The 16,446-nt window shown below is 35.7% G+C and overlaps 1 protein-coding gene across 1 annotated transcript in view; it reads left to right on the forward strand.

Moving 5' to 3' along the window:
• ANKS1B (ankyrin repeat and sterile alpha motif domain containing 1B) overlaps positions 1-16,446 on the forward strand; it is a gene marked incomplete at both ends in the record, with an annotated part of 442,459 nt that overhangs the window by 54,578 nt on the left and 371,435 nt on the right. Inside the window, 1 exon segment of the mRNA XM_082308774.1 lies at positions 9,568-9,864. Within this exon segment, the coding sequence (XP_082164900.1) occupies positions 9,568-9,864 (297 nt within the window).

Here is a 16,446-nt window from a genome sequence, read left to right on the forward strand (position 1 = left end):
GTGTGTCTGGAAGGCAAACTGTGAGAAAATAAGAAATGTTAGACCTAAACTACAAACACTTAACCAAGTGTGAGGTGCCATTCCTTGAATAATCCATTTATATTTGAGGTTATACACTTAGTCTTTGGAATCCATACAATAAATATAATACGAATATCAAGTATTAGTGCAGGAAATATAGGAAAATAAAGTAATAAAATATGCCCACGTGACAGTCTTCTGGGAAATCCTGTAATACCCTGGCTCATCCAAGAAAAAATACAAAAACCAAGACTTGTCATTCTGTGGTCTGAGTTGCAGATTAGGAGTTTCTCCGAGTTTCTCATTCTCATCAGCTGTTTCATGTAGGATGAAACCAGTTGAATTGCAGGATTACCTTTTGTCAAGGAGAAGGTTTTTTTCAGTTTTATTTCTGCAACGAAATAAAAAAGCAGCTTTCTGATTGTATGTTATCCATTTGCTTGTACTCTACTGACAGAAAACTGGAAGCTATGCAGAAACTTCAGAGAGGGATAGTGAAAAAGATATTTCAGTAAGATCAGAAAGAGAAATGTAAATTCAAACCTACTTCTTCCCAATCCCACATATATATCCAAACTTCTAGAATATTCTCGAGGTTGATTAGGCGTGCTGTCCAGTTTCTCTGGTTTGATCGCTGGAGAACATAAGCAGGGAAGCATCTGATTCTGTACCCCACTGACTAAAAAAAGGTCTTGTCATTAGATCTCCTGCTGTTTATGCATTTTACCCAAAAAATTTATAATGGAAAATGCGTGAGCAATCCTCACAAGAAATATTGGATATATTAAACTTTGAAGTTAAACTCATACATACATAGTTCTTCTGACCTTGTAAATCCAGTGGTGTTCCACTGTAGGCAGTGGCCAGCTTTCGTAGGTGGACCACTTTGCTGGCACCAAATTTCCCATGCTAATTAGCACTCTACACAGGAGAATATTATCCATATCATGGAATGAGGGAAATACCATGCTGATATAAAGCCATTTCCACCCACATATCCTCAAATAACACCAGAGTGGCATCCTCACCCTCGTACCTATTGTACATTCTTATGAGTCTATAGGTTTCTGAGGCTTTTGCTTATTTGCTGATAGGCTGTATAAGGCAGTTGGCTTCTCATAGCTCTCATATCTTCTCTCAGATCTGTGGAGCTGAAGCTACAGCTTATAAGAAATCCTGGGCTATTTTTCTTCCTTCTTTTTTCATCTGAGAATTGGGGAGAAAGATGGGTATTTTTCCTGACACTTTTTGCCCACAGCAAATAATATACTCAAGTCAGACTTTTTTTCCTGGTTTTGGTTTGGTTTTTTTTTTTTTTTTTTTTTTTAGTAAGGATCACATTAAGAATGTATGTGCTATCAGTTTAAGAAAATAATTTTGTTCATTATTTAAAAATTGTTGCAACTAATTTGTAATACATCTTTGGTTTTCACCTATTTTATTAAAATTCCATGTAAAAGAAATGCTTCTAAGAACTTAAGTGAAAGTAACGAACAACACAACAAAGAAGTAAATGAGAAGCTCATGATGCATAAATGTATCCTACATGAATTAATGGATTTAATATGGTATACTGTAAATTACTTGAACTGCATTCTACACATTTAAAATGCAGTTAACTAGCGTCATAGGATCATATCCAGCCATATCCAGCATCTAAAGCTCTGAATGCCCCCTACTGTTCCTATTACATAAAGTTGAAAAAAACAGTAAAGAGGCAAACAGTTAAATGACAATTATTTTATGGGAGTGGTGCCATGTGGGCTGGTAACTCTACACACAGAAAATGGTTACAGCATAACAATTACGTAAGAATAATTCTATCACTGTTTAATACAGGTGTCTTAGTTGACATCCATGGTGTATGTTTGAAATTACAAAATATGGTGAAATTACAAAACATGTAAGTGTTTAAACTTCATTGATGAAGACTTGAAAATATGTAAATTATAAATTGAATGAAGATCAAGTAGGTAGTATGAGATCAAGATTTGTTAGTAGGTTAATACCAAATATAATAAAAAGGTGTGCTGTTAACAGTCAGGCTACTTACATGTTTATGTAAAGACATCTGGGTAGCACAAACATTTATTATGGCAGCTCTCAGCATAAAATTACATAATTGATAAGAAATCCTAATCTATGAAAAAATTAATAATAAATAACAGCCACATATAGGTCAATATGTAGTGCCTGGTATTAGTGCAGGAAATCACATGCAAAAAAGGTGAATGACATCAGGAATAAATATCAAGTTCAAAATGTATTTTTAATATATATTGACAGAATATGAGTAGTAAAACATTGACAGGAAAAAATGTGAACAATTCTGAAATTTCTCAATGATGTTCTCTGTTTTGTGATTCTGCCTGTTTTTCTTTATGCACATAGCATGTCTTTTTCCTTACATTTATGTATTTAATGTACTGTAGAATTTTTTTGTGCATCAAATTGTAATTGTCATAAAAACCACTCACATTTCCTTAATGCCATTTGACACTTCTTCTGAAATGTGAAGGAAAAGAGTTCAGGATGCGTGCATAGTATGTAACCACCTAACAGCTAACATATTTACTGTCTTCCCCAAATCATCAAAATGAAGCACAGACATTATATGCTTCTCTCAGTGACACCTCAGGGACTTCCAGAAGTACAATTCGGTTCCAAAGTAGCCTGCAAAAACAATCATTTTCATGTTCTGCATTTGATGTTCCCCCCCTCCCCTTAAATTGTAGCTTTTATTGTACCCTTTATAGAAGAAAAAAAATGTGCAGAGGGAATCTTTTTGATTTGAGCCGATCACAGCAATAAATTTGAAGAAAACCTTTATTCAAAGTAGTCAACAAATTATAGAATTACTTTTTAATTTTGATTCCACATAAGTAAAGGTTAATTTCAATGGGAGTTCAGTAGGTTTGATTTTGATTCACACTGGGTAATTTGCAGCAGAATTTTTCCCAATAACTTTTACAAAAATTGTCTTTTTGAAAAATATTACTATCTAAATCCAAGTATTCTCTAAATTATGGGACAATGGCATCTTTATTTGTCATCATATTGTTCTTATATGGTAAAGATACTCATTAGAACATGTTCATAGAATCACAGAATCATAGAATGGTTTGGGTCAGAAGGGACCTTCAGAGATCATCTAGTCCAACCCGCTTGCCGTGGACAGAGACATCTTTTACTAGATCAGGTTGCTCAAAGTCTTCTCCAACCTGACCTTGAACACTTTCAGTAATGGAGCATCCACAATTTCTCCGGGCAACCTGTTCCAAAATCTCACCACCCTCATCATAAAAAATGTCTTCCTTATATCCAGTCTGAATCTACCCTCTTTCGGTTTAAAACCATTGCCCCTTGTCCTGTCACTACAGGCCCTGGTAAAAAGTCTCCGTCTTTCTTACAAGCCCCCTTTATATATTGAAAGGCTGCAATAAGGTCTCCCCAGAGCCTTCTCTTTTCCAGGCTGAATGACCCCAGCTTTCTCAGTTGTTCTTCATAGGAGAAGTGTTCCAGGCCTCTGATCATTTTCACAGCCTTCCTCTGGACCTGCTCTAACAGGTCCATGTAGTCCTTGTGCTGGGGACCCCAGAGCTGGATGCAGTACTTCAGGTGGGGTCTCACAAGAGCAGGGTAGATGATGAGAATCACCTCCCTCAACCTGCTGGCCGCGCTTCTTTTTATGCAGCCCAGGATAGGATTGGCTTTCTGGGCTGCGAGCACACATTGCCAGCTCGTATCAAATTTTTCATCCACCAGTATCCCCAAGTCCTTCTCTGCAGGGCTGCTCCTGGGTATTTCATTATTGAGTCTGTACTGATATTGGGGATTGCCCTGACCCAGGTGCAGGACCTTGCACTTGGCCTTGTTGAACTTCCTGAGGTTCACATGGGCCCGCTCCTCCAGCCTGTCAATGTCCCTCTGGATGGCATCCCTTCCCTCTAGCATAGCAACTGCACCACTCAGCTTGGTGTCATCCACAAACTTGCTGAGGATGCACTCCATCCCATTATCTATGTCATTGATGATGACATTAAATAGTATTGGTCCCAGTACAGACCCTAGGGGGACATCACTTGTTACTGGAATGTTCATTAGGGATTAGAATACAGAAGCTTAAACTGCACCGAGAAGGAAAAAATAGAAATGGAGCAGAGTAGCATGCAGTAAAGAAAAAATTCAATCACTCAGGAATGGTAGGTCTTAAAAAAAAACCAACAAAGTTAGAGAAACACATGCAGTGATAAAATATACAGCTTCTTTTAAATACCTAATAGGTATGAACTCTCAGGTTTCTAAATTTTTGAATGTAAGCAAAGTTGTGAATAATTTTTCGTCTGAGTACAATTACAGTTGTAGCAGAATGAAGAAGGAAAATATTTAGTCTTGTCTTAAATGCTTTGATTTTTAAATCAGTTTTGAAAATATATCTGGAAATATTAGAGATGCCTAAATTCTAATGCTTGGGTTTGTGTTTAAGAGAGCATTTGATAAGGAAATTTATGGGCTTTTTATTTCTTTCATGACTTTCAAATTAGACAGGTTCATTGATGATGTGTGATAAGAAGGATGTCATTAGCTGTTTTTCCACATAAACTGTAAAAATCCATGCACCATGTAAAAACCCATTCCCTGCCTCAAAGAGAATGCACAATAAAGTTACAATGTTGTTCCCAAGAGCTCTCCTCATTCTTGTCTGTGTTTAGTGGTTCTATTGTAACATTGTTCAGCCTTTGCCCTAGACATCCAGGAAAGCACTTTAATTCCCATTGTAATTAAATACAGTGACATGCTACTTGCCGAATCATTCAGGCAAACTTCCTTATTTTTTTCAGAATAATTAACTTATATTGGTGGAACTTCTCAGGAAACTGCCTTCCTATTTTAATAGATGAAGTAAGACCATCCTGAGATCATTCCTTTCTCTGTCTTGGATATATTGTCTTGTTCAGTTACTTGACATTGGGCTTATGTGACAAAGAAATGCCTCAGTGATTTAGGAAGTCTTCCTTTTCAAGTTCATCATAAAAATGCTTAGATAATAAAAGAGTTGAGCATTCTTTGGAAAGGTCTGTAAAATCACTACTTGATAGTCATTGTTGCTTGTACAGTACTTGCATGGACTTTAGGAGCTTTAAACTACACAACTATGCAGTATAAGTCCTAAATATACCCACTGTGTAATAATGTCTTTACAAGGACCTATATAATATTCATGAGAGCAATTCATTCTCTTGGTATTTCCTGTACCTCTATCAGACTGCCAAGCTACAATGATTGTCTCTATAACATACTTGCTAATCTGTCCTCCAATGAATAGACCTTAAGAGACATTATAGATTTTGTGGTGGCATGCGTTCTCAGTAGCTAAATGATGTAGTACAGCCTGCAGTACTGACAAGATGCAATGCTGTGAAGGCACAATCAGTTTGCAGCAACAGAAGTCCGAGTTCTCGCTGTATGTGGAAGAGAACAGATGAACAGAAAGGCTAGAAAATGTCAGGATCGTGCCCATGAAGAGACCCATGTAACAAATAATGAAGAGGAAAATTACAGAAGGTTAAAAGCTGAATCATAAGATACCTTCCTTATTTCTGAAAGAGGTCCATTGGGCCATATGAATAAATGCTTGTTTAAAATATTATTAATTATGAATATTAGGGACTTCTGTTTTATACTATTTTTGCATAATATTGGTCTACTCTTCTCTTTTTGTCTTACATTTTGTATGTCTTACCTGGTTCTGATTTCTAGATCCTTCTTTTTCTTGACTCATTCAGTCTTAGGATCTATCTTGTAGTTTCTAACATGTAATGAAGTATCTGAAATTTCTAAAAGCATTCTGGTTTCTTGAGCGCTAGATGCCTTATTAGCCCTTGGACATCAGATTTGAAGATCTAATCACACAATGGTAACATGCATGCAGACATTTGTCTTTTCATAGCAGGTTAACTGTTCATGGCAATGAGCATTAGCGTATAAACTTTCTGTACTCCAGAAACAGCTGTTTACATTTGGGACTGAAAATGTAGGCAATAGTACTAAATTATTATTAATTTCTTCAAGAATAATTTTTTGTGTCTTTCAAATATTTCTTCAAAGTAATAAGCTATTTTAGAGATATGAGGACAAACAGTACCTTAAAATCAGTAGAGTTACACCTGGGTTAGCTTTGTCCACACAGAAGACAAGTCAGAAGTAACAGCGTTTTTGGGACCAAGGAAATCACATAACTTCAACTCTTAAAATATCATCATATGTTGTGTTTGGTGGTTTTTTTTATTCTTACTGTATGTCTTCTATAAACAAATGCCTGAAGGAGGAAGTTCGTGACACTGAGACATCCATGTCCATCTTTCCATGAGGGGTAAGAGGAAGAAGATAATGCTTCTTCCAGTCCAGGAAATATACATTAGGCACTGTTATAGCCTCCTCCATCTTAGGGTTCTTTCTGGGAATGCTGAACCAACTGTGTCTAGCTGGTAGGCATTCCCTCTTTTCCTAAATTTGAAGATGGCAGACTCTGTCAAAACCTACTTAAAAACTATCCTCTCTCCTCAGTAAAACCTCTTGCTTCTAAGGTGACTTATTTTATGTAACTAGTACTAAATTGTCAAAGTGGATAAATTCAGAGGGCAGTTAAACAAGTTGTAATTCTCTCTTTGAAAGTTAAAAATCATTCTTTCTTTTATACCTGAAATGAGTTGATTAATTTACATTTTAAAAAGGGAAGGATGTTGTATTATTAAGTTTTAATTAGGTAGTACCTCTCAGCTCTGATAACACAATATATACAATGCCTGTTCTGACTGCATGTAGGTAATTTAATCATCATGTTTGTCCAGGTTGGATTCTTCTATTTTATTTCAGTGGTACCTAGTTCTTTTTAATTTTGAATCAGCTTGATTTGTCATTAACTGAAATGTAGCTTTAATATGGGAAATGCAAAGCAACAAACCATACAAAAATATTCAACAATGTTCATTTGAAAATAATAACATTTTCTTCACATTTACAGATGCTTTTATGCACCATGCTGTTTTAAAATATACTTTTCTGTAAATATGCCTTTGCATGAAAATTCAGTTGGATATTCTTTATTTAGAGGGAGCAAATTTCAGTTTGCTGCACAGCAGCAGTGATTTGGACTGGTTGGCCTCTATGTGATTTTATCTGTGGCTGAAATTTTGGCCAGTCACCTCATTTTGAGAAAAAGGCCATAGCCAGTTTAATTTTTACGTCTCTTTGAAAATTTAATCAGAATACCTTTAAACTACAATATTAGATTATTGGCATAAGACTGCAGATACTTTATATATTATCCAGAAATGCTTGAAAAAATTTCAAACATAAACGGGTATTGGATAGATAGATATATCTGACAATTGTATAGTAAACGTGTATTTGGTATTTACCTCACAGAATGTGGATATAGTGATATATCTAATTTCTTTGTGTAACTATTTCTATTGGATATGTAAATACAGTAACTGTAGGCACAAATTACCATAATTGGCCATTTTATGTGCAATTATCTGATTTTCATACTTAATTGTGGTAATCGTACACAAAATTAGACTGCAATTGCTTGTTCATCTATGCAGTTCTGTCCATGAAATACTGACAATCTAAAAATAAATTCTAATAAACTAAGCTTGTGATTTGGGGTATACCACTGTACATAAAAAAATTGCTTTCCCCAGTCCTGTATAAAGGATATGTTAGAAGTCACTAGCGCACAAAAAGTATATCATAGGTAGTTGATAGATCATTGCAGCCATGTAGCACTGTGATAGTACATATATTAACCTGAATTTATGGTCTATGTAATAGAGAAAGACGATGTGGTGGTCTGAATAATGCACAATGATTCAAATATTTATTAGTCATCAAGCCATGTCTGCCAATGGAAACTTCCTACAATTGGCTCTTCCTACTTTCCAGCTTCCGTCTTGCAGTTTAGCAGGAAACACATTCCAGTCTCTGGGATCTTGTGTAGTGTTGTAGACAGCTGAGGAGTATATCTGCAACATTAATTTATCTGAATGTGTTGATCTGTCTCTTCTGTCTCCCAGGTTCATCTGAGTCGTTTTAAATTACAAGATCACATTAAAATGACAGCAATGTTGTTAAAATCACAAACCCAAGATTTAAGTTCTTGATTATAGAATTCGAAGCACTGCTACCAAAAAGAAAAAAAAAGTTTTCCCTCGTTCCGCCTTTCTAGATATTACTGTGCAACATGGATTTTCTTATCCTAGCTAGCTTTTGAGTAAGAGGCCAAAGCCTCATTTCTCTGATTCTCTCACCCTTTCTGTCTTTCTAAAGACAAATCTTTTTTTCTATTTTCAGTTCTCTGTCCCCAGAACTTTCTTCAGTTGTTTCCTTGAGAAATACAGCCTATGGATTCAGATTTATCTCTTCTTCTTTCTTTAGAATTATATTTCTACCTTTCTCTAGTATCTTTTCTGAAGTTACATTAATTTTTTATTTCTTTATATGACATATTAGCTTATTGGCTTTCTACTTTTACAGCATTTTCAAAACTGTCACAAAATTTTATAAATCATATATCAGAAGAGGCATTCAATGTACATACTTTTAAAATTTATAGTGTCTAGTCTATTTCAAGGCTTCGTAGAGACTACATAAGGTATATTAATAATATAGATGGCATATAGAATTCAGAGAGCTCTATAAATTATTTCTTTCCTTTCTGCCTGAAGTTATTTGTCTGTTTAGGATTGCAAGTGTACAGGCAGAACCGGAAGAAAACAATTAAAGAAGATACTGCTTATTCTCAATATTTATTTATTATTAAGATTATTAAATAGTTTTTGGGGAAAGACTTGGGGGGGCATTGCTTTATAAAGCAAAAACTTATTCAGTCCACAGCATACAAGTACGCATATGCCTTAAAATGCACACGCACATCTCCCTGGAGCCCTGCGAAGACTAGCTGCTTACGTGATATGCTAAGTCTTTCTAATATCTACATTTGCTATTGTGCCTTCTTCCAAGCTTTGATTGTTGTCTTGATAGTAACTTTTTATCGTGATATGTGAAACTAGCCATGAGCCTGATGCATTTTCATTACACAGTTTTTCTCTGTAATTTCCCTACTCTAATAACAAACTGCTACAATTTAAAACCAGTTAAGAAGAGAGACTTCAGATAAGTGTCAGAGCATTTCTGAGAGAAGGATTCAACTATGATTTCAGGAACAGTTGAATCAAGAAGGGTTACATATTTCGGCATATCATGAGCAACAAGGTTTTTTGGGGAATGTTGTTAAAAATGGATTGGGAGCAATGTGGACACATAGGGACCTGATCTGCTTAAGGGCCACAAAGCTGAAGTATTAATGTATTATTAGTAAAATTTTAGTGGAGTCATTCTGAAGCATTTAACATGCATTACCATATGTTATATTGCAAACCCTGCCTGTGTAGCGATCTCATGGAGGCAATTTATAGAAGCTGAGCAGTTTTCTTGTGTTATTAGACATGAATTTCTGAAGCTTTTGTTTTGTTTTAACAGAACAATGAAAATGAAACAGCCCTGCATTGTGCCGCTCAATATGGTCATTCAGAAGTAGTTGCTGTTCTGTTAGAAGAGCTAACAGACCCAACAATAAGGAACAACAAACTAGAAACACCTCTGGATCTGGCAGCACTTTATGGACGTCTGCGTGTTGTAAAAATGATCATCAAAGCATATCCAAACCTGATGAACTGTAATACAAGAAAACACACTCCTTTGCATCTCGCTGCACGTAATGGCCACAAAGCTGTTGTACAGGTGCTTCTGGAGGCTGGAATGGATGTCAGCTGCCAAGTTAGTGTGTAATTTCTTTCTTCTCTTCTTCCTTTCCTCCTTTCTTCCTTTCTTACCTTACTTACCTTTATCATTAGAATATGATTCAAATGAAATAACTTCTTACATTTTTTCTTTTAAAATACACTTGCATTTACTTTGTTAGAAATGCTGCAAGGTGATGTATAATACAAATCTATTTTTTACGACCCAGCTGATGTGTTCAAAGGGATAACTCAAGAAAGACACACGTCTTCAAAGCTGAGTGTATATTTTAATGTTGTCTTGAGACATGCAGATACACAAATCATATCAACCGTTCATGTAGGTGTATATATATTTTTTTTACAACATTGGCTTTAATGATACTAAGCTGACTTGCTAAAGCTATGGCTCTTAATGGTCGTAGCAATCTGAAACAATGTTTGACTGAGGACTCATTTGCCCAGGATTATCCCATTCTAAATCCAACGTTACTAAATAATAATAATTTTTATTTTCTGCTTTTCTAAACACTTGTTGTATAAATGTAAAAGAAAATTCTATAGCAATACACTTTTGCAGCTACTGACTCCAACCTGTTAGCTGTTTAGTGCATCTAGTTCTATGCACAGTAAATTATAATGGTGTAAAAGGGATAACTTTAAATAAAAGAGACATAGGTGAGAGCAGATACAAGGTACAGCAGCTGTAAATTTTATGTCCAGTTCTTTGCAGTGGAAAGTGTACAAGCCTTTTAACTACAGAGGACCTGATTCTGTTATGTGTAATGTCTTGCCTCAGTCTTATCATTTCCCTTGATTTGATTGCTGTATTTGAGTTTAAAGAGTATTTTATCTTCAGATTTAAAGCAGCCTTCTTGCTCTCTGAGTGTATATAATATGTTTCAAATTAAGGTTGTTTCAGCTTTATATCTATTTTCAGATAAACTAACCAAACAAACACAATTACATATATTTTAGAGTCACATCCAGGCATTCTCTACCAATAGGTGATTTAATAAATCTTGTGAACTTTGCTGAAACTTTGACTAAGTTTTATAACCATTTTAAGCTTTAATCAAACACCTTTGTACACATAATTCCCTTTTGTATAGAAAGATTGCACCTGGATTCCATGCACTTTTGTTATTTCTGGATTCTTCCATCAAGGTCACGTTTTTCAACTTTTGAGGAAAAGAATATGAAATGGGAAAGAAAAGATAGATTAAAAAAGCCCATCAAAGCAGAAGAGAAAATATTAGCATATTTGAAGATTAACAATGGATATTCTCAAATGCCTTCAAAATGAAAATGTAGTAAAATTGTTTTGCTACTTTTATTAGCTCTAGTATCTTTTGAGTTAGCATTGTTACTTGCTTCAAACTATTTCAAACTGAAACACGTTTTTTTCTGTCATTTGCTTACTTGTATATTTGCCTACCATTATGCTTCCAATTTAATTTGCTTTTGATTTTCTTTACTAGAAAGTGATATACTTGCAAAGGTTAATACAAGCAGCTCTTTTGTTTCAGCTGCCCTTTACTATTACTACATCCTCAGTAATTTAGAAAAGTTTAATGTTAAAGCAACCCATAATGGAACCCTTGAATACATGTTTCTGAATGTATAATTTCTCTTCTATATCTCGAGCATATGAGTGAAGAAAAAGTCAGAAAGAAACTGAACTGATCCCTGAATTGATGCTTAAGAAATAGAATAATTGAAGAAAAATAGTCTCTGTCATGGCAACTTACAACTGATGGTTACATGAGGGTTGAATATTACACAATGCTTTTATGAAATGTGTTCTTCCTCTTATGTAATCTAGATAATTTTAGCACTACTGTGAATTCTCCTAAGCCATTTCTATCTATAGTTATACCAAAAGTTTTTGGCTGGTCTTTAAAAAATATTGTGGCTGCAAATTTTATACAATCTTCTTTTAAGAAATGAGAGGTTCTTTTAGTAATGGTGATCTGTTTTCCATCTGCACTAAAATTCTAGGCCTTTTTTTCTTTTTTTTTAAATTCTAATTTGTTTTAAATAATTTATATTCATATTTTTCTTAGTTATTCTTAGGCAGGGAGGATTTTTTAAATTTTGTTTTGTTTTGTTTTATTTTTTGCACTGGGTAATCTTGTTTTTTCTGTGTTTGTCCTACTTGCCATAAGGAAATATCATTTATTTATTTTCTCACCGGTATACATATTCTCCATCAATATGTTCCTTTTCATTCAGCATCTTAGTATATTGGCAAGTTGGCTCTGTACATATCGTTAACATTACTTCTGTAACATCTGAAAAATTCTTTGTTGGTGATTACTGGCAGCTTATTAAACTGAGCAGAGCATACAATATCAGCCTGTTACGTAAAACTGAACTTGGCTCTTTTAATATTAATTAAATTGCTCTGCATCACTGATTGGGAAAGAACAATATACAAAGTATAAATCCCATGTGGTAAATAAAATTGTACACATTCATACACGTTAAATAAATTCAGCTTATCAGCAGTAAAGAGCTCTCAGAATGTTGAGACAATTATAGAAGTAGCCTATCTGCTATCACTCTGTAATTGTAAATATTTATTTGTTTAAATGGAAAGTTTACTTTAGCCATGTTATCTTTCTCTTCTGTACTCCCCAAGCACTTTTAATCATAGCAAATATTTGGACTAATAATAGACAGCATTTAATTTTTTGATTGAATTAATCACACATTTTATTCATTTCCCAGGTGTATCCAATATCCTTCAATCTGAAATTATTTAGAAGTGGGCAATACAAATCTGCTTCATCTCTTTATGCTTTGAAGTTTTCATTTAAATTGAAACATATGAAAAAAACACAGGTTTTGGGTGAGTGATAGATTTTGGGCCCTCACTAAAATAAGATACTGCACAGTTCAGTGTGTTTCATGTAAACAGTAATTTTATAATTGTAAATACCTTAAAAACTTGGCCCCTTCTGCTTATCCAACTTTTGTCTATCCCTATTTACCTTCCCTGTCTGTTCCAGTAATGATGGCAATTTCCATTGCTTATCACTGTAGTTCTGCAAAGAGCTATGCCCCTTCCTTTTTACTGTCACTACGTATGGAGGATATTCCAGGAATCAATTTGCAAAGCTACCATTCCGTCCTTCAGATTATGCTTGAAATCCATATGAAAACTATAGTAAACTGCCTGTGAATAAGGACTAGACAAGTGACCTAATTACACGCTCTTGCATATTTACATGGTTAAAAAAATCTCTAATTAATAAAACCCTTGTTGCTTTTACGTGAGCCTGCAAATTGTACACCAAGTTGATTTGTGTATCCTGGTGTTCCTACTGACAATGTCCTTCTATCCTTGCTTGTATTGTGTGTCCAGATGGGACATTGTACCTGTATTTAGCTGTAAGCTACTTGGGGCAAGGACTGTTTTATTATATGCTTAGCACAATTTGTGCTATAGTTCTCTATACTTGATACACAGAGAACTTATGCCAGGGAATCAATATATAATCCATTGATACAAACTCAAGCAGACTTCAGCTCACTGTGTTCATGGAAAAATACCAGCATTTTTTGCATTAAATATCACTGTGGAAGAATTTCCAAATATAATGGTAGTGTTCACTTTGCCAGAAAAATAAGATCCAAGGCAATGAAAGTTTCAAGAAGTAAAGCAGTGAATATTGTCTATAAATCTTAAGTTTCCTTACTGTAGTATAGACAACAAGAGTATATTAGTGCATAGGTACACCATTATAAGTGAAAAAGATCTACCTAAAAACTCTAGCACATCTTAAATAATATATAGAAATTATTTGGAACTACAGCTTTTAATCCTTCCAATTGGTGTAACATGCTCTATTGCACCAGAAAAAAACCCCCGACGTTATTTCTATCTTTAAGTAGTAGTCCACATGTGCGTTTACAAAGAGATACATATCTACTCAGCCAGTCCTCCGAGTTTCTCTTGGCCCTGTTCATACTGAGGCTCAGCATTTTGCCTGTGTTAAAACAGAGTTTGGTAACTGAACTCTCTGGTAACAAGGACGTTTCTGCCTTCTGGACAGTTTTTGGGTCGAGGGATCTGATTCACTCGTTAGTTATTCGCTATTGCCATGAAATCCTGCCTAGAGCTTTTAAGATTTACGTCAGCATCCATCTTCGTGACATCTCATGCAGGATTACACATCTGCATTTTGCAAGTGTGCTTTCAATCTCCATGTTCCCGGATTGATTTTCTTTCAGTTTCATGGTAATATTTCCCTTCTTGCTCAGAAAATCACCTACATAGTGGACAGATCAGTCCACTATTTATATGGTGTGCCTTTCAAATTCCTCTTTTGAACAGACTGTTTGTAATATATACCTCATTTCTGGCATATGGCATTCATTAGCATCGTCTGATAGCTTGGAGTTGTAAAGCAAAGACTGCCCCAGAACTCAGGGCAGTGCAGAATGCCTGTAAAGCATTTCAGGATCATGTTCAGATATGACAGGAAATATCACAGTAGAATAGACCAAGAAGCGAGAAAGTATAAAATGAAAAAACTGGCATTTGGCTTTGGATTCTTCTTCCAACACTATGAATTACATATGTAGGTGGCTTAAGTTTCTCTACTTCCTTTATGCATAGCAGAGCTTTGGTTCATTGTTACAAAACTATCTTCTGGCTCTCAAGTTGTCCCCAGATAGATTTGTTTGCCTTAGACATCTACAGGAAATTTCTTCTTATGTTAGTTTTCATTTCATTTCTTTTGAGATGTATGCTTTCATCAAGGAAAATATTACTTGCTTTTCCTCCAGTGGGGAATTTTAATCAATAGAAAGGACTGCTGCCAGTTCTGACAATTATCATACCAGAATCTTTTCCACCCCTTAACTGAGAAGTCTGAGGATAGATCCTCTCCCTTGTCTTCAAAGCTGTTGATTCAGCATGCTGGAACAGTAATCTTTCTCAGTCTCAGATCACGCCGAAGGAATAGATCCTAGATAGCTGTTGTCACTAAAGTATGTCCATTTTTTCCATTAAAAAAGGTTCCTTATTAATATTAATACAGAATGATCTCTACAATTTTAGTCAAGGTGCAGCTGGTTCCCATCTCTGCAGTTCATCCTCAGTAGGACTAAAATTTACTGCTGAGGCCTCCTGTAACATTTGAACCTCTGTGGATTTCATTGTTGGTGTATACATCACTAATTATTATCCCTGGCAGAATCACAGAATAGTTGAGGTTGGAAGGTAACTCTAGAGGTCATCTGGTCCAACCCCCCCCTTTCAAGCAGGGTCACCTAGAACAGGTTGCCCAGGACCGTGTCCAGACAGCTTTTGAATATCTTCAAGGACTGAGACTCTACAACCTTCATGGGAAACCTGTACCAGGGCTCAGTTACCTGTACAGCAAAAAAATGTTTCCTTATGTTCAAACAGAACCTCCTGTGTTTCAGGTTTTCCGCTTACCTCTTCTGTCACTGGACACCACCGAGCCTTGTTCAGTCTTCTTTACACCCTCCCTTCAGATATTTGTACACATTGATGAGATCCCCTGTGAGCCTTCTCTTGTCTAGGCTAAACAGTCCCAGCTCTCTCAGCTTTTCCTCTTAGGAGAGATGTTCCAGTCTCTTAATCATCTTAGTGACTTTCTCTAGTAGCTCCATATCTATCTTGTACTGGGGAGCCCACAACTGGATGGAGTACTCCAGGCGTGGCCTCACCAGTGGTGAACAAAAGGGAAGGTCACCTCCCTCGACCTTCTGGCAACACTCCTCTTAGTGCAGCCCAGGATACCATTAGCTCTTTTGCTGCAAGGACACATTGCTAGTGCATGTTCAAATATGACAGAATATGTTCAACTGTCGTGAATAAGTTCAAATATGAGACATTCCTCTTTTCTCAAAACAGCGAGTGATGAATTGTGATTGAGCCCCTGTTTTGGTGTTCTTCTCTGGCAGGTTGCCATGCCAAACTTCTCCCCATTGTGGCTTTTGAATTTCACCACCTGTCTTTCCGAAAATCAAATATTTTGGGAGTCAAAGATGTATTTCATATCCTTGATGACAGGGAACTCTATGTTAATAGTACCAGGTCCACTCAATAGTCTTGAGGTTTATTCATGTCCGTAAGTGACCAATCCAAAGTAAATGCCATATCTACACAAATACCAAAGAGGATAAGAGGCTGTGTCAAAACCTTTTTCAAGATTGCTGATGCCAAGCCTTTTTAGTAATCAGACCTATAGCTATCAGTGACTTTTCTGAGAACTGTTTTCATTCCCAGAAATTTCTGAGCTGCACCTTGAGCTCTGTGTGTACCTTTGTGGTTGCTCTATGTCATTGCAGAGTTATCCAGTGTTAAGATCAGTTACAGGTACTGGAAAAGTCCTGTAGATGTTGTTCAGGATTCTGAAACCATCTCTAAGTAAATCTGAGTATTTAGTCTTCTTGTTCAGAATAAGTGTCTGGATGTTCATCTGGATTGCTTCTGAAAATGGAAAGATTAGAAATTGTTTTGAGATATGTATTTCATATGTGTATTCTCTTACTGACTTCCTTCTCCTCTCCATTATACTGTTAGTATACCTGATGTGCTGGATGTAAATGACATTGGGCATGCTCTACTTTATACGTC

The sequence above is a fragment of the Platalea leucorodia genome (assembly GCF_965183815.1).
Source record: "Platalea leucorodia genome assembly, chromosome: 4".
Classification (NCBI taxonomy): Eukaryota; Metazoa; Chordata; class Aves; order Pelecaniformes; family Threskiornithidae; genus Platalea; species Platalea leucorodia.